This window comes from Monodelphis domestica, chromosome 5, assembly GCF_027887165.1.
Source record: "Monodelphis domestica isolate mMonDom1 chromosome 5, mMonDom1.pri, whole genome shotgun sequence".
NCBI lineage: Eukaryota > Metazoa > Chordata > Mammalia > Didelphimorphia > Didelphidae > Monodelphis > Monodelphis domestica.
Window position 1 is genome coordinate 314,565,002 of NC_077231.1, and position 18,563 is coordinate 314,583,564.

At 39.8% G+C, this 18,563-nt stretch overlaps 1 protein-coding gene across 6 annotated transcripts in view; it reads right to left on the minus strand.

Annotated features, from left to right (window-relative positions):
- The window catches only part of DNAH11 (dynein axonemal heavy chain 11), a 272,410-nt gene that overhangs the window by 239,449 nt on the left and 14,398 nt on the right, over window positions 1–18,563 (minus strand). For 5 of the 6 annotated variants that reach the window (XM_056800512.1, XM_056800510.1, XM_056800509.1 and 2 more), the window contains exons 8-14: window positions 15,888–16,004; window positions 15,437–15,523; window positions 10,197–10,355; window positions 8,615–8,698; window positions 5,430–5,588; window positions 1,101–1,223; window positions 266–388 (exon numbers count right to left, since the gene is read on the minus strand). In XM_056800512.1, the coding sequence (XP_056656490.1) occupies window positions 266–388; window positions 1,101–1,223; window positions 5,430–5,588; window positions 8,615–8,698; window positions 10,197–10,355; window positions 15,437–15,523; window positions 15,888–16,004 (852 nt within the window). The remainder of the gene's footprint in view (window positions 1–265; window positions 389–1,100; window positions 1,224–5,429; window positions 5,589–8,614; window positions 8,699–10,196; window positions 10,356–15,436; window positions 15,524–15,887; window positions 16,005–18,563) is intronic. The other variant, XM_056800511.1, reaches the window with a different exon arrangement.

The window sequence follows — 18,563 nt, forward strand, 5'->3', positions numbered from 1 at the left end:
AAAAGTCTCTTGCTGTAATGAACAATGCAAGTAAATCTCTCCCTCGTGTAAATGCGTCAGTGGTAAATAGGACCATGTGGCTTTGCAGCTGTTGGAAAAATACATAGACTATGAGGTTGTCCTGACCCAGGACTGTAAATGTTCACTGAATTCTGGGAAAATCTGTGTTCTTGTTCAGTTCAGAAGCCCCAAAGACTCTCAAATCTCCATTTAAAAAGAATACTGTTCCTGTAAAAGGAGCTTTGAGGAGGGAAAGGCATCTTACTTGATTGTGTTCCAGAGTCTCAAAAAGTTGTTCATCAGATTTTAGTAAAGGGATGCCTGTCCGGTAGTGGTCTTCATAGGAAAATTCCATCATGGCCCAGGTATAGCTGATCTCGGTAAGAATCTGTTTAGAAACAGGATGAAGTAGCTGCTGCCTCCAGTCAAGTTTGATTTAGTATCATATCTAAAATAGTCTTAGCTATAAAACCTTTTTACAAATTCCAAAGAATAACCAGGCTTCATATAATTATTCCCATTTCACAGATAGTGATACTGATGTATGAAGAAGCAAATGAGGTCTGGCAGAGACTAACGGCAGAGCTCATTTTCAAGGTACCAGACTTCTGACTCTCAGAGCTAGGATAAGCTTTGCTTCTCTAAAACTGACAAAGGGGGCAGCTGGTAGTTCAGTGGATTAAGAGCCAGGCCTAGGGATGGGAGGTCCTGGGTCCAAATCTGGTCTCTGACACTTCCTAGCTGGGTGACCCTGGGCAAGTCACTTGACCCCCATTGCCTGGCCCTCGCCACTCTTCTGCCTTGGAACCAATACATAGTACTGATTCTAAGACAGAAGGTAAGAGTTAAAAAAAAAGAAAGAAAAGAAAACTGACAAAAAGTGCTTTCTTCTCAAGAGCCAGGAGAGGTAGGTGGCACACTACAAGACTTGTCCAAGATGTCTCACAGTTTTAACAACTAAAGAGTCGGGATTTAAGTCCCACTCTTCAATCCAATGCATTTTTTGTCATGCCACGGGCACCTTCCCCAAGCTGGCATTTTTCTTTGAGTAGAAAGAGGCCACAGCCAAGAACATGAGCCCTCCACATCAAAATTCCTACCTTTTCAGTGCCTAACTCCTTCACAGCTATGTCCACGATATTTCGGACTTCATCGTCCACTTTATGCAGCTGGAGCCCCAATAAATCTGCCAAAACCGTGCCCTCATTTATTGAGAACTTGACCTAGTAAAAAGAAGAAACCAAAAAGAGAAATCTAAAATCCAAACTAAGTTTTGTTTTTATTATTTATTTGTTTTTAAAAACCCCATCTTCCACCTTAGAATCAATACTGTGTATTGGTAAGGGCTAGGCAATGGGGTGAAGTGACTTGCCCAGGGTCACCCAGCTAGGAAGTAAGTATCTGAGGCCAGCTTTGAACCCAAGACCACCCATTTCCAGGCCTGGCTTTCAATCCACTGAGGCACCCAGCTGCCCCCTTAACTGATATTTTTAAAGGTAGCTCAACAACTAAGAGGCATCCCTCAATTGATAAGTAGAGGAATGAGCCATTTTCAAAGGAAGATACACAAATTATCAATAGCCATATAAAAAATGTTCTTATTGAGCAATTAGTCAAACCATTTATTAAGTACCTAGTATGTGCCAGGCTCTATATTTACCACTGGAAATATGAAGAAGGTAGAAACAAGGTCTCTGCCCTAAAAGAACTCATATTCTTTTTTAAAAAATAATTTATTTAGAATATTTTTCCATGGTTACATGATTCATGACCTCCCCTTACTGCCCCCCCCATCGAGCTGACAAGCAATTGCACTGTATTATATGTGTGTATCACTGTTCAAAATTATTCATAGATTTGCAGTAGAACCATCAAAACCCCAATCATATCCCCATAGAACCACGTGATCGATCCTGTTTTTCTTCTGTTTCTGCTCCCACGGTTCTTTCTCTGGATGTGGATATATTCTTTCTTATAAGTCCCTTGGGATTGTCCTGGGTCATTGCATTGCTGCTAGCATAAAAGTCAGTTACATTCAATTGTGCTACAATGTATCCATCTCTGCATACATTGTTCTCCTGTTTCTGCTCCTTTCACTCTGCATCAATTCCTGCAGGTCGTTCCAGTTCACATGGAATTCCCCCAGATCACCATTATATGCCACAGTTTGGTCAGCCATTCCCCATAGAAGAACATCCCCTCATTTTCCATCTTGCTACTACAATGAGTGTGGTTGTAACTATTTTTGTACAAGTATTTTTCCTTATTATCTCTTTGGAGTACAAGCCTAGCAGTGGAGTAGCTGGATCAAAGGGCAGGCAGTCTTTTAAAGCCCTTTAGAGCTCACATTCTAATGAGGGAAACAACATGAAATAACAAGGTACAGATGATGGGCAGTGTACAGTACACTGGAGACAGAAGCAGCTACAGGGACTGGGGAAGGCCTCCTGCAAAAGGTGAGCTCTGAGCTTAGTCTTGAAGGAAGCTAAAGAAGATAAAGAAAGAAACAGGAAAAGGAGAGAATTACAAGAATGGGGGAGATGTTGGTTGGGTGTTTACTGGATCATTGATCACATGTCAAGCAGGAGAGTGCAGAACTGAAGATGGGATTTTGGGTTTGAAAAATGGCATGTAGACCAGCATAAGGGATCATAGAGCGGGTAGAAGAGAGTAGAGTATTAGAAGCCTGGAAAGAGATGGACACCTTCATTAATAAGGAAAATGCATATTAGAATAACTCCAAGGCTTTGCCTCATGTCCATCAAATTACAGAGGCAAGAAATATGAAACTAGCCCATGCTGGTGAGGCTGTGGAAAGGCAGTGCCTGGTACATAGTTGTAGATGGATTACAACGTCTGTTGATTGAAAGACTGAAGATGCACATTCTAATACACTGGTGATGGAGCTGTGAATTTGTCACATCTTTCCTACAAAGCAATATAGGATTGTGTGATAAAAGCTGCTTAGTTATACCACACATACACATACACACTCATACACAAATATATATATATATATATGTACATATATATATATATATATATATATATATATATATATCCTTTGACTTAGCAATGGCACTCATGGGCCATATGGGCCATATACTCTTAGGTCAGCAATGAAAAGGTCTCATATATGATGAAATATCCCTCATTGTATGTTCTATGCTGGCAAAAAAATTAAACAAAGGGGGTGCTATCGACTGGGTAACAATTGGACAAATTATGACAAAATAATGAAAATGTTGTATTATAAAAAATAAAAAAATATTAAGAATTCAGAGAGAAATTGGAAGATATAAGAATTTATAGAAGGAAGAAAGCCAAACCAGGAAGACAAATCTGAAAAATGAATATAATGATGTAACTAGAAGCAGCACTAAGTAGCAAGTGAGCATGGATTGGATCCACTGATCAATTGTGGTGCTGGAGAATGGATGATGGCATGCACCTCCTTCTTGGCAAAAGAGTGAGGGACTATGGATGCCCAGTGGTGCATATGCTAGAAGGACAAGTGGCCTTTCAGTTTTACCTGGTTTTCTTTGGTACAAGGGACAGCTCTTTGTGTAGGTAGAGTGGGGGTCATATTCATCAAAGGAAAATAACTATGTTGGGTAAAAAAAAGGAACCAATGAAAACTTTTTTTTTTAAAGTTAGCTTATTTGTTGTTGTTCAACTGTGTCTGATTCTTTGTGACCCCATTTAAGGTTTTCCTGGCAATGGTAATGAAGTGGTTTACCATTTCCTTCTTGCTCTATCTACTGCACCACTTAGCTGCCCTTAGAGGTAGCTTAACAAGAGGTCAAAGCAATTAATTAAACCTCAATTAAAATATATAAAAACAAAGAGAGAATGAAAGGATTTGAGAGATCATGAAGTTCAACTGATTTCCCAGAGTAAGAAACTGAGGCCTAAAGCCATATACCTTGAGGTACACGATGACTAGAAGCTAGGTCCCTTAGTTTCCAACCTGAGATTTGCTCTCCTACATCACAATTCCTTCCTCTAAATTTCAGACTGATACTGAGCTCATCCTTAGTCCCTAGATATATGGAAGGGCTAGAGATTCTAATGCAATTCTTGAACATTCTTATTGTGGTATTGATAGCAAAATCCTCTAAAATGATTCTTTTTAATGCCTATAAGCAAACAACATAAGGTTCTTTAAAAATACAAAGAGAGTAACTTGGGGCGTTTCTGGGTTCCTTTGCTGCCCACTTTGAGAGACACTGTTAGAGGCATTTAGTCATTAACTCGGACAGAAGCCAACTCAGGACTGTCAGCATGCTTTTTCTTTCCTTTGACAGTGTACTTCTCTCATGTACTTGGACTACAAAGCCCACTTTACAGAAGAATCACCTAGGTCACTTGGTAATATCCAATTTAAATCTCAGTAACACTGGGAGTAGATGATTTGTTTTTTCTTCTAAAATTATGGGAGTGATTTAACAAGATTTCCATTCATTCCTTTAATATCGTTTGGTACAATTAGGATTCTTTAAAAAACATTAAGCTTAGAATTTCTTTGCCATACATCTGTCTTGCACAAAAAACCACCTGGAGGTTCTTTGGGCACAAAAGCTGGCTGGAGCCTGGACCACTCATTATTCCTGTTAAAGACCTCTTCTGCTGACCATTCCAAAGCGCCTGATCTTTCCCCAGAGATGTCTCATCCTAAACATCCCGATATAGTATCTTGATTTTTGGCTCTCAACTAAGAGCAAGAAATCTACTCTCTGACTTTTGTCACAATATACAACTCTCATCCATTTGGAATTCCAAGGGATATTAGCTTCCCAGGCATTCAGATTGAAGCTATGTGGTGGGCTTGGTTCCTTTTCCTTCGTAAAGAATCATCAGAACCACATACAAACACAGACTGTGATAAACAGATAATGAAATATGCCATTCCTCTCTCAGGAAGAGCTAGGGGACTAATAGGGCAGGATGGGGCATAAACTATTAAATGATGTCACTGCACTATGTATTTTTGCTTAACTGTTCTTTGGTAAAAGGAAGGGTTCAGTTCTAGGTGGGGATGAGCAGTGTTCCAAGAACTGATTGTTATATAAAAAATAAAAGCCATTAATAAAACTGGGGGGGGGGAACAACCATGAAATTTGGAAGATCAACAAAATGAAACTTCAAATGACATAGAGCCATGCACAATTTTGTATATTTAAACAATAAAACAACTATGTGATATAAGAAATAGTTCTCTTGTAAGCATCCTTACTGACTGAATGATATGTGATCACCTCCATCTTCTACTTTTCCCCAAGTTCCATTTTCCATGACCAGAGCTCTCTTTTTATGACCATTGGTCACTATGATGGTCACCTTCCTCATTTAATGCCAGAAGGTGTCTCTCAAGTGATACTTGTGTCACCTTTATGTTCCTGAACAGGTTGAATTTAGAAGATACTGACCCCTGTGATCTCCATCAATTGATGCCAGTGTCTCTCCCTGATGGCTGGGTTCTGTAACTCCGTTACTGCCCTCAGAGATGCCAGCAGGTTCTTCACTGTTAGTTCTAGCCCCAAGTAAGCATCCCAGAAGCGGACATCCTTATCAAGTGACCATATGTCCTAAGGAATAAAAAAATTGTTGTAAATGGTTAAACCATATTTCTGTATTTTGTGGTCAAATGGCTGAAGCAGGGGGTCCTGGCAACAGGAAGACTTGAGTTCAAATCCAGTCTCAGACACTATATAGTTGTATGATGTTAGGCAATTCACTTAACCATCACTTGTCTCAGTTTTCTCATCTGTAAAATGAAGGGAATACTAGCACCCACCTCCTACGGTTGTTGTGAGAATCAAATGAGAGGATGATTGTAAAGTACTTTAAAGACCACAGAGCACTATATAAATTCTAGTTTTTGTTATTATTATCCCCACACTTAAGGAAGAAAGTTTTCTAACATTAGTGCAAGGATATACAAGCCTATAAAAGCAATGAAATGTTTTGGTTAGGGACTATGGCCATTTCTTGGAATGTCCTAGAATTGGTTAACTGAGTTTATCATCACCATCATCATCATCATTATTTTTTTACCTCATATTTCCAATCAAAGAAGTGCCACAGAAACTCAAGGTGGCCAGTTCTGGGCACCATACCAAAAGAAGGGTTGGTAAAGTAGGGACCATTCGTAAGAATCAAAGCAAGGTTTTCCCCCTCAATGTGTATGTCTTCCTTCTATATTTGTTTTCCAATGAGCTTACATATAATCTTCTTTGTCCCTAATTATTGTCAAGTTATCTTCCCCATTAGACTGTAATCTCCCTGAAAGCAGGTGTTGAGTTTGTCTTTCTTTATACCCTAGCACTTAGCACTGGGCCTGGCACATAGGAAGTACATAAGAAATGCCAATGGACTCGCTGGTGAAAGGTCTCAAATTTATGTCACTTGATGAAAAACTAGAAATGTATAACATGGAGAAATGAAGATTTAGGGAACCAGAGGGATAAAATTGGTATCTTTTGGGGGCAGCTGGGTGGCTCAGTGAATTGAGAGCCAGGCCTAGAGATGGGAGGTCCTAGGTTCAAAACTGGCCTCAGACACTTCCCAGCTGTGTGACCCTGGGCAAGTCACTTGACCCTCATTGTCTAGCCCTTACCACTCTTCTGCCTTGGAACCAATACACAGTATTAACTCCAAGATGGAAGGTAAGGGTTTAAAAAAATTAGTATCTTTTTGTGGAAAAGAGATTAATCTAACACTAGGAGAGCCCATCATTTGGGGTATGGCTGAAAAATTTTATGATACACATTTGTGCTAAAAGAAATGATGAAAAGGAAGGATTCAGAGAAATCTGGGAAGACTTGTATGAAATGCTGCAGATGGAAGTGAGTAGAACCAGGAGAATTGACAACAATGTAATTAACAATGAGCACTTTTCAAAGATTTCCAAATGGTTCATGCAATGATCAACAGCATCTCCAGGGGACCCACTGAGATGAAGCGTGCTACCTACTTACCAGCAGGCAGAGGTGATAGACTCAAGGAGCAGATTGGGACATTTTTTGGATGTAGCCAGTGTGGGAATTTTCTTCCACCTGACTATGCCGGTACTTATTTGTTACAAGGATATTTCCCCAAATTAGAGGAAAGACAAAATGAATAAATATTGCTCATTTATTTAAAAGTTAAACAATATAAAAAATTTTTCCAAGGGGTTAACTTCTTTTGCTTGCTCCCAGGAGGCAGAACTGGCAATGAGTTGGGGCAATTCTGAAGCAGCCGTGAGGGGTTATCTAATCATCACCATGAAATAGGCTGCCTTGGAGTGAGCATGTTCGCCCTCCCTGTACGGCTTCAAACTAAGGCTGAGTGACCACTGATCTAGGATACTGGAAAGAGGAGGCTTGTGCAGCTGTGAGTTGGATTTGGTGATCCTGCAGTCCTTTCCACTTCTTAGACTTTGGGATACTGAATCTGTAACCTTTGGATGGGGGGGGGTTGTTACTTTGTTTTTGCTAATCTGCCACTTTTATATGAGAAGGCATTTGCTTCCTAAGATAGTGATGTCAGTGGATGGAAGGAAAGTGGAGAATTAAGGATGCTTCAATCATTTGACTCCTACCCCAAACCTTAGCGCTAACAGATTCCAGTTTTAGGTGCATATATATGAATAGGACTGCCTCAGTGGTCCAGTGGGAAAAGCCCCTGGTTTTGGAGTTTAAATCTCACCTCTGACATTTACTACTTTCATGACTTTAGCAAGTCCCTTAATCTCTCTAGGATTCAGATTCTTTATCTGTAAAATAAGAGGACTGGACTAGATGGCCTTTGAGGTCCTTCCTACTACATGTCTCTTTGTATCTATATGATCTTTGTGACCTTGGCACATTCCTTAATGAGTCTAAGACACTTTTCTCTTCTGTAAAATGAGTGAATTAGACTGTGTCCTCTGAGCTACTTCTAGGTCTAGATCTGGGATTCCTTTCAGCTGGTACTATCTATCTTTAAAATAGATTTTCCTCTGCTGTTTCATGGCTTAATCTCTTCATTACTACCTTCACACTGTAATTTCAGTTTATCCGTGTACGTAAGGTACCCACTCCCCAGGAGAATGTTACTTCTATGCAGGCAAGAACTGTGTCATTTTTTCCTTAGCATAATGTTCTGCTTTCAGTAGGTGCCCAATAGATGCTTATTTATTTGAATGGAATTTAGATGGTTCCATGTGCTCTCCAGACAGGAAATACTTTCATTAGTGACTCTAGAACTAACAGATATGCCCCATACAAAATTTAGCTGTTGCTTCCAAGAGAAGAGGCTAAGAGCTACCACAAGCTAAAGTCCCTCCGCACCTCCACATATCTCCAGCCACTCTCATCCTCCTCAACAACTACAAGAAGGAAGGCTTATATTCTCAGGGGGTGACTCATAACTCACAAACTACAGAATTATTAACCCAAACCATTCATGGACTGATAGCTCTGGTTAGGAGTATGACTGGCTGATAGTGAAGAAATATCATCTCAGATGGTCATGTTTGAGCTTAGCAAGCCCTTGTGCCAAAACCCCACTGGAGCCTGGGTAGGGGAAGACAGGAAAGAGGCGGTATTGAGAAAGATAAATTGTGGAAGTAGACAGCTTCAGAACTTGCCTTGGCAAACCTTCTCAGCTCTCCATCCATCTGTTCCACATTAATCTGTCTCCACTGGGTTTTAGTCCAATTATCAATGCTTCTCTGAAACCGGAGGAGCAGATAAAAGTGTCAACAACATTTGGTGAAAGTGAGTCTCAGCCACATAACGCAGAAATTGATGATACACAGTGGCACCATTGGCCTGTGGAAATCCAATTTTTTTGAATATTAACTGCCCTTGTCAAATCCCCCCTAACTCTAGAACAAAAAGTTGTTGGCATGGGTCAAATGTACCCCCAAAACAATCTGATGCATCAATTTCCAATCATGGTGAAAAGTTACATACACATATTGATGTGATCATTTATCTAGCACATAGTTAGTTAGGATTACATCTGGAAGAATGATACTCCTATGACTTTTAAAAACTCCCTAGATTCCTTCAGGACTCAGCTGAAATCTCACCTTCTGCCAAAGACCTTTCCGGGTCCTCCAACTGCAGGCACCACCCCTCTCAGAGTATCTCCTAGGAAACCTGTATATGTCTTGTATGTACCTAGCTATTGGCATATTAGCTCCTTGATGGAAGGGAGTGTTTTATAGCCACTTGGTAACACCACCCAATGTCTCCTAAGAAATTCTTATTGACCGACTAAAACTCTAGTATTTTTTGATCCTAGAATGAAACAAAATCCTGCTTCCCAAGACATAATCTGAATCCATCACTGGTCAACCTCTGCCCTTAAGCATCTTGATCAGATTCTAGGTCTCTGAGCCATGATCCATCTAGTACTCCATTGGTCCCATTGTACTCTGATGTCTCTTGTTGCTCCCCTAGGTCTCTGGAACATAGCCAACATCCAACTGCACTTAGCACAGTTCCTGACACATAGCAGGCATCTAATAAATGCTTCCTGACTCAAGCCAGAGGACATTTTTATAGAGCCTGTGAACGCGGTGCAAGACCTTGTAAAATTGTTTTTATTAGTAATTTAATAACCACCAAAACACATATAACAAATAATAAAAAAGAGAATTGGACCCAACTCAGGGAAAGTCTGTTAGTTATGGTTGGTTTTCAGAAGCATCTATTCCATTTTCCAAGGCAGGCAGTCATATTGTGGTTCTCTTTGTTTCTGGTTCCCTAACTTAGTTCTGGTTTCTTTCAGGTGTTTTTAATGTTTTCTTGATGTTACTTCATCCCATAACTTCTCACTAACTCATCTTTCCCCTACCCCCATACACAATAGTGCCATCCCTTGTAACAAACTCCATAAACAATTAATATCTTTGTAAATTTTTAAGAGCATTAACATTAAATAAAAACCATTTTAGAGTTCAACTTCTTTACAATGTGGTGTAAGTGCTAAAATGGAACTCTGTGATGTATTTAACTGAAAGTTTTCCTAGTAGAGAGGGTGTGAACAACTCAGAGATTGACTTTTTTTTTTAAAGAAAAGCTTATGAATTCTAAAAAAAAGTCAGCACATAATTTATTAATGTCATAAAAAACAAGCATACCTAAGAGCTCCTCCATACAACACGCACACACAAAATAGCCCAAAAGATGTAAAACACGATTTTAAGAGCAAAATCTTACTTGTATATAAATAATCAGATCCCAGAGTCCCTTGAGCAGTCGAATTTCCCTGCGACACTGTTTGATTTGTTTAAAGTCTGGAAGGGCCACTTCGAAAAGACTTGTCGATTCTTGCATCTGCAACATTTCTTCTTCTAATGCCTCCAGCTCTTCATTTGCCTTGGGGGGAAAATACATTTCACTCATCCTACCTGTCAACAAATCACTTGAAACAGGTGTGCCTACTCAGGCTGCTTAATGCTCTAGCCCAGGTAGGAAAATATCCAGCATCCCCAAAGTTCCACAAAGTAATGAGTTCATGAGCCAAGTAGTGGCCAGGTAGGCTTCATCCTGCCACCTTTAATGATAAAAGACGAGGGGGCAGCGTTATCAAATATAGTCGTAAGCGACACCTTCCTTACCTAAATACTCCCATAGAGTTGTCTATTTCTCCCCTGATTCTCATTGTACAATTGGAAATTTTACTGAAAAAAAGAATTGTTTCATGGGATGATAAAAATCATACTTAAGACAACAGCAAATCTTTTAAAACTCCATATTTAAAAGAAAAACAACATAACTTGATTTAGAAAGCATCGCTCAGCAAGAGTAACACTCAGTTGTACTTTAAGTAATACAACACAAAAACATCTTAAGTGAGAATATAGTACAATGCTAAATACACTGGGAATATTTTTGTCAATGTCCTTTCCAAAACGTAATGCCCAGAATTGAAAATAATATTCAAGAGGAAGGGAAATGTAGAATCACAGAATACTACCATTACTACCCACTCCTACTTCTTACTACTACTACTACTACTACTACTACTACTACTACTACTACTACTACTACTACTACTACTACTACTACCACCACCACATATAGATGTATTTTCCATATGTTATCTCATTTGATTTTCACAATTTTATGATACAGATTGCCATTTTTATCTCCATTTTTAAAGAAGAGGAAATTGAGACTGAGAGCTCAAGTGATTTGCCCAAAATCACATAACTAATAAGTGTTTAAAGCAGGATTTGAACTCGGGTTTTCCTGACTCAAATTCTAGGAAGTCACTCTTTCTCTATACTAGATTTGTGAATCATTTTTAAACTGAAGTTGGACCTTTACATTCAACCTTGTTCAATTTCATCTTATGAAATGCAGCCAAATGCTATGATCTGTTCATGTGATCAGTATGCAGGGCAGTTTTTACCTTCATTATCTCATTGATAAAAAAAAAACTAACAAGTTAAACAATGTAGTATCCAGGAAATATCCCTGGGACATTCTACCAGAGCCTTCTATCCAAGTTGACACTGACTCAAAATAATAGTAAAGCCTTTAAAAAGGAACCCAACCATATATTAGCAGAGCAAGTTTGATGAAAATAAAATATGTGTCTGCCATAGGCAAGGGAGGATACTGGTGCTTCTGAAATCTCTTAGGCTTTAGCACTACAGGGCAGCCATCTGCCCACATCAATTTCAAATGAAGTAAAAGCTTGACTTCAGATGTTTTATGGCATAAGATGTCATCTGCTTTCTTTCATTTCAATTCCAACATAATTAATAACTTTTTGGCTGGGAGCTAAGGTGGTTGAGTAGGGGAATCTCAGCTCTCCCAAATCCTCTAAACACACAAAAGTAGAAAATAAGACACCTCAAAAAAGGAAACCAAAAGGGATACATCTCACTGGGGTGAGAAGGGAGAATAGCCTGGGGAGTGAGGCATCAGAGAGAAATGACAGAATAGGAACCAGCTCAAAGAGCTTCCATGTGGCCCGAGGTAGTAAAAGGACAGAACAGGGAGCAGTCAACATAGTCTGAGGCAATGAACTGTCAGAGAGGGGAATATCCTACCAGTAGGGGAACTGGAAACAGGGAGAGCAGAATCCAGCTGGACAAAATAGCTACAAGCCTCCCTATAAAAAGCTAGCTGGCCTACCCCTTGAAGTGCACACTGAAGGACCAAAAACCTACATGATACCAAAGAAGGCTACCCTGCAAGCTTGGAATAGCACTTCCTCTACTTCAAGAGTAGAGCAAAACCCCCCAACAGAAAGACAAAGTAATGAAGAGGGAAAATAATAACTAGAAAAATGAGCAAAAGACAAAGAAAAAACCCCCCTAACCTTAGAAAGTTACTTTAGTGTCAGGGAACATCGAAATATAAACTCATAAAAGAACAACAATAGCAAAAAGGAAAACAAGTGAAGCTCCAAAGGAAAGTGAGAAAGGATGTCGAGCCAACAAAGAACCCTTGGAAGAAGTAGAAAAGAAATTTAAAAATCAAATAACAAAAGACATAATAGAAAAAAATTAACAACTTGGGAGAAATTCACTGAGGAAAACAACTTCTTAAAAACTAGAATGTGCCAAATGGAAAAAGAGATACAAAAGATCAAGGAAGAACACAGCTTCCTAAAAAGTAGAATTGAGCAAGTGGAAGCTAATTATACTATTAGGCATCCAGAAACAATAAGAGAAAATCAAAAGAATGAAAAAATTAGAAAGAAATACAAAATATCTCATTGGAAAACCAAGTGACCTAGAAAATATATTTAGGAAAGGCAATCTAAGAATCATCAAAATACCTAAAAGCTCTGATCCCAAAAATAGCCTGGACACCGTAATACAATAAATCATTAGGGGAAACTACCTTGATATCCTCAAACAACAGAAGAAAATAGAAAATAAAATAATCTACTGATCACATTCTGAAAGAGACCCTAAAATACAAACATCCCAGGATAATTATAGCAAATCCAACCAGGCACTTTAAAAAACATGTTATGTATGTTTTGTTGAGTAATAACTAGAAGAGGGTGCTTTAAAAAAGTGACATCTTCCAACAAAAGGTAGAAAGTTTAAAAAGAAAAACCAGCCCTGCTTTTGGCTTGTCAGTGTCTTGTACTGGTTTAAGTGGTAACTTCATTAAGTTACCCTCCAGAATAGCCAGAGCAGACAATAAATGGAGGAAAGCCAGTGAAAATTGGACAGTGATCAAACTTCTGAGGCAGACCTGCCCAGTGGAGGGATATTGCTCTGTTGGGGTGCTCTGGATTCCTAGAAATTCCAATGCACCTAAAAAAACCATTTTCTGAGGCCAAATATAAGTTGTTCATAAATCATTGAGCACTTCAGTTTGTCTGTGGAATTATGTCAAGACATCAGAGTCCACAGGGTGAAGAGGAATGAGAACAAGAATTCAAGATTTAGGTTCAAATTCTGCTTCTGACAAATGCTGGCTGTGTAACCCAGGGGAAGTTCCTAACTTCTTTCTGCACCAAGAATTCTCCAAGACTACAAATATCAAAAACAATGTTGCTCTGCATTGGGATTTTCTGCCATCAATGAAATCTCAAATCCATAGAATCTCACATTCAGTGCTTGATGGGAACTTAAAGACCATCATGTCCAACTCCACATTTTAGAGGGTCAGCCAGATTACCCAGCAAGTAACTTGCCAAAGGCACAAAGCTGCTAAGAATCTGAAATATGATTTGAACAAAGTTCTTCCTAACTCCTAGCCTCTGCCCACTGTAACACCTAAAACCCTAAATGTCTGATTAAAAAAATAAAATCAAGTCAGTCCATGAAATTACTTTTGGTATCAAACTCTTGAGCAGAATAACTTTTATGGATTATTAAAGAAATTCTTCTACTTATTCCTACTCCAGTAGTACATGGAATCAAGAACTGGCTTGGCTCTATTTCCTACAAGTTAAATGGAAGATGCTTCAGTCTGGCTGAGGAGGAATGTAATAGGCAGCTACTGCATTTGGCTATTTGTGGATTGCTTTATATTTTCAAACTTTAAAGAAATAGAAAGTCCCCCTTTCTCATCTGTACTTCCCCCACTCTAGTGCAGTACAGATGCTCCATATCCTCATGCCTAAACTATTGTAATAGGAGCTGTAGAGTCTGCCTTCCTCCAGTCTCTCCCCACTCCAGTCATCCTCCATTTAACCACTAAGGGGATTTTCCCCAAGTGCAGACTTGATCATATCTCCTCCCCTGACCCTTCAATAAACTCCAGTGCCTCCCCATGGTCTCCAGGATCAAATACAAAATCCTCTGTTTGGGTTTCAAAGCCCTTTCTATTTTTCCATTCTTCTTACATCTTGCTCCCCTCTTGGCTCCAATTCTTCTCTGTCTATCCCCCAGAGCTGGTCTTTCTCTCTCTCCTCATCCCTCCTTACAGGGCTTCCCTGACTTTCTTCAAATCTCAACTAAAATATGACTTTCTGTCTTTGCCAATTACCCTTAATACCAGTGCCTTCCCCCTAAAAGTACCTTTCATTTACATTGTAATAACTTGTGGGGTTTTTTCTTTGCTTGTCTTCCCTTTTAGACTGTAAGCTTTGTTGAGGGGGCTGCCATTAACTTTCTCTGTAACCCCAGAAGATAGCAGAGTACCAAACACAAAGTGCATAATAAATGCCTGTTGATTAGGTACTTTCATTAGTAGGAGTAAGCATTTTTAGAGCCAGCTTGAGCCAGTCCTTGAGAGATGATTGCTAAATTTTCAGTGTGAGTATTTAGACCTTGAAAATTGGCAAAAACTACAAATTAGGACTTCATTTCTTCAATATCTTGATTTAAGAAAGTCCTGGGAAAATATGACTAATGTAGATGAATGTAAAGCGAATGCATAGTATTCTGGAAAGCTGGTTGTTAAACATTTACCAGCATACTCCTAATTGTAGCACACCATAGAAGGAGTTCAAAAAGACAGCATAATAGTGGTGAACATGATATCTGTTGGCCTTCCATGTGATGAGGAGAGACACACAGAGCAGGATGGGAGATGTGATTTTGCACTAAATTGATGAATGAATAACTTCCTTTCTGTGGTCCTTCCAACCACCAGTAAGTGATGGGTTGGATTGAATGATTAACTCTAGGAACCTCTGAAGTATTAATTCTAAACTCCTAGGAAAGGGTGCAGAAGTTGGATAACTGATTTGCGGACGTTCTTTTCTGGTTGTTGAAGGATGCCACAAATAAGGATACGGTGCATGCATGGAAGCTAGAAGAAATAAGTTTGAATCCTGCCTCTGACATGGGATTCTGGGCAAGAACTTAACAACCTCTCTAAAGGGAGTTAGGCTAGATGGCCTCTCACAGCCCTTCTGGCTCCAAATCTTTCATCCTTCAGCTCACATGCCCAAACTGGATGCACACAGACTTATTTCAGTCAAACACTTTCTCTAACTCTCACCCCAAACCCCTCACAGCTGTAGGATCAGTTACCTCATCAAGGACTTCATAGGGCTTATCAGCATTAAAGCAGAAGGGGGCTTTTCTTCTGAATCTCTCTCTGAATGCCACCTGTTTCCCCTGATCCAGAAGAAAGAAAAATAAAATTAACCCAGAAGAAGTTTCATTTAGTAAATTAGATTTGGAACATTGGTTTAAAATATTTTTGTCACTACCTCTCTACTTCTAATAGGAAAGTGGTGGACCCTGGGTGTAAAATGCTGCATACACTATATCCATTTATTTTAACTATCTTCCTTTATTGCAAAGGAAATGGTTTCGGGGAAGGGGAGCTATTGATAAGTTAAGTACAGTGTAAAATACCACCTGCCACCCCCAACAAAAAAAACCCATAAATGATTTTTTGAAAGAAAAGTCAAATTTAAATAAACACATAAAACAGTCTTGCGAAACACTTCGACTACAAGGACACGGTTCCACTTACATCAAACAAAACACACTTTCTCCTGATGACAGTGACCTCCGCACTCTGGAGGGGGGCAACTTCATGTCTCATGGCCACAGCATTCTTTTTGGTAGTGTTCCATCTTTCAGGCAATTCCTAGGAAAAATAAAAGTGCATGATGAGAGACCAGGAATGGTGCCATGGAAATGCAAAAAAAGTACAACAGGTGGCAGTCATGAGTTGGGATTTGTGCAGCTTCATCCTAGTTATCCTCCTAGGTCAGCACTGATGAACCTTTTAGAGATTGAGTGCCCAAACTGCACCCTCATGCCATATGTGAGCCACCCCGCTACCCCACACAAAAGAGGTAGGAAGTACTCCCATTGGACTGCTGGGCAGAGGGGCGGGTGATGTGAGAAATGTCCTCAGACATGGTAGAAAGGGGGAAGGGAGCAGCTCCCCTCTGGCACACGTGTTATAGGTTCACCAACATGGCCCTAGGTCAACCACGTTATTGTATTTATTGCAATGTTTCCAAAGTCTAATGATATTGTGGATCTGGGTTCTGTATGCCCTATACCTGGCACCACCTGGCTGTTATTTCTCAGGGAGTCTTTGAGAGTTCCTGTGACTCACAAAATGTATCCTGCTGTGGCCACAGCACCTCATCACCTGAATTCAAAGCCTTGCCAGTTTGAAAGGATCTAACAAAGTTTTGAGTACTATTGGTAGAGCCTTCAAGAAATCATATCACCGGGGGCAGCTGGGTAGCTCAGTGGATTGAGAACCAGACCTAGAGATGGGAGGTCCTAGGTTCAAATCCGGCCTCAGCCACTTCCTAGCTGTGTGACCCTGGGCAAGTCACTTGACCCCCATTGCCTAGCCCTTACCACTCTTCTGCCTTGGAGCCAATACACAGTATTGACTCCAAGACAGAAGGTAAGGGTTTAAAAAAAAAAAAAGAAACCACATCACCACCACAGCACCACAAGGGACTAGAAACTACAAGAGGCATAAAATGGTATCAAACTTGCCCTTTGAAGCCTATGTTTTTTCTTAAATTTTGGCCAATATTTTTGGTCAGAACTTCTCATAAATTTGTGACATAATTTGGGAAGTTCTTTCCTTATTTTATACACACGAGAGAGGTGGAATTAAGAAACCAGTCCAGTGTTTCTGATGCCACCATAGTCCAAGAATAACATTATCCGTGGGTCACATCGATTTGAGGACTCTTCTCAACTTGCACTCTCCTTACTAGACTGAGTTGCCAAAGAGTAGCTGCTACCTTAAGTTCTAGGAGATAATCCCATGGGTGATTTTTCTCCTTCTCTTTCTCAAGAGCTCCCATTGGCTTGAAAGAATGAATGAATGACTAAACGAGGGAATGAAATAAAAACACATTTATAGAATGTTTACTTTGTGCAAAGCTCTGAGGATATAATTGAAAAGTAAGACAATTTCTGCTCTCAACAAATTCACATTCTAATGGGAGAGACAATACATTTGAAGGCATCAGTGGTGCCACTTCTTGTTAACAATCAGCCAATAGACATAATTAGGTTTTAGCAAAGGCATCTACTAAGATAGGTTAGTAAGAACAGAAAAGCACTAAACATTCCTCCCATATGTGCCACAAATCCATGCAGAGCCTCTCTGGGAAGACTGGACTCAAACTCTCTCTATATAATAGGTCTGAGGTGCCCATTTTGGATCCCTGATGGTGCAGGGTAACTCATGCCACTTCCTAGAGTTACATGGCCTTGGAGTCTTCTCTTGTGGGGTCCTCACACAGCCCCTCTTAGGGAGGATATTTCTGCTGAATGGGCCACTCGACTCTTCCCAGAATCTCCTCTCTTCTTGAGTCCAAAGATGGCTTTCTTCTCTACGTTAAGGGATAAAGTTCCTTGAAGCTTCTTCTTCCTGAGGGTGATTATCTCTTGGAATTCATGTCTGTCTGTCCTTGCCTGTGTATTCAGTGGAACTTTTATAAGAGAGGCAGTAGGGAACGAGCTGAACACTCCCACCGCGTTAGAATCAGGCGAGGTTTGTTTTTTCTGTTTGCTGTATTGCATTTGGCAAGGTGTGACAATGACCCATGGACCATCAGGTTATGTAACAAGGAGTTGGGATCGGGCTCCGCTGGGGCAAGGACTTAATTTTTAAATAAATAGGAAATAGTTTTTATTTCTCATTTATCTCCCCAGAGTCCCACCCAGCATTTTAAAATGGAAAGGAACCCCAGCAACCATCTAGTCCAACCCATAGAAGAAAAGGAATTCTCCCTCGGACACTCATCTGTACAAGTCTGGGTGATCTGGGGCAAATCATTCAACCCGCCTGCGTCTCATATTCTTCTTGTGTAAAATAAAATGATCAGGAAGGTGGAAATTTACATTCCTTCTTCCAACCCAATACAACATAACCTTCTTGTGAGGCCAGGACTTGTAACTGAATTGTATTTCTTTTGTTTTTAATTTAATTTGATTTGATTTTTTCTTTTTCTTTTTTAAGTTTTCTTTCTTTCATTTCACCCAATGCTTGGCACACAGTAGGCATGAAATAAATGATCACTGCTGTAAACAGTCCTAAACCAACTTTCCACCTAAACAATGATTAGGTTCCAGTGGTCAAAGGGGACCTATGCTGATGAGCACTGTGGTGATGTCAGTGGGGTAGTACTCTACATTTGGACAATACATGTTCACTGCTGTT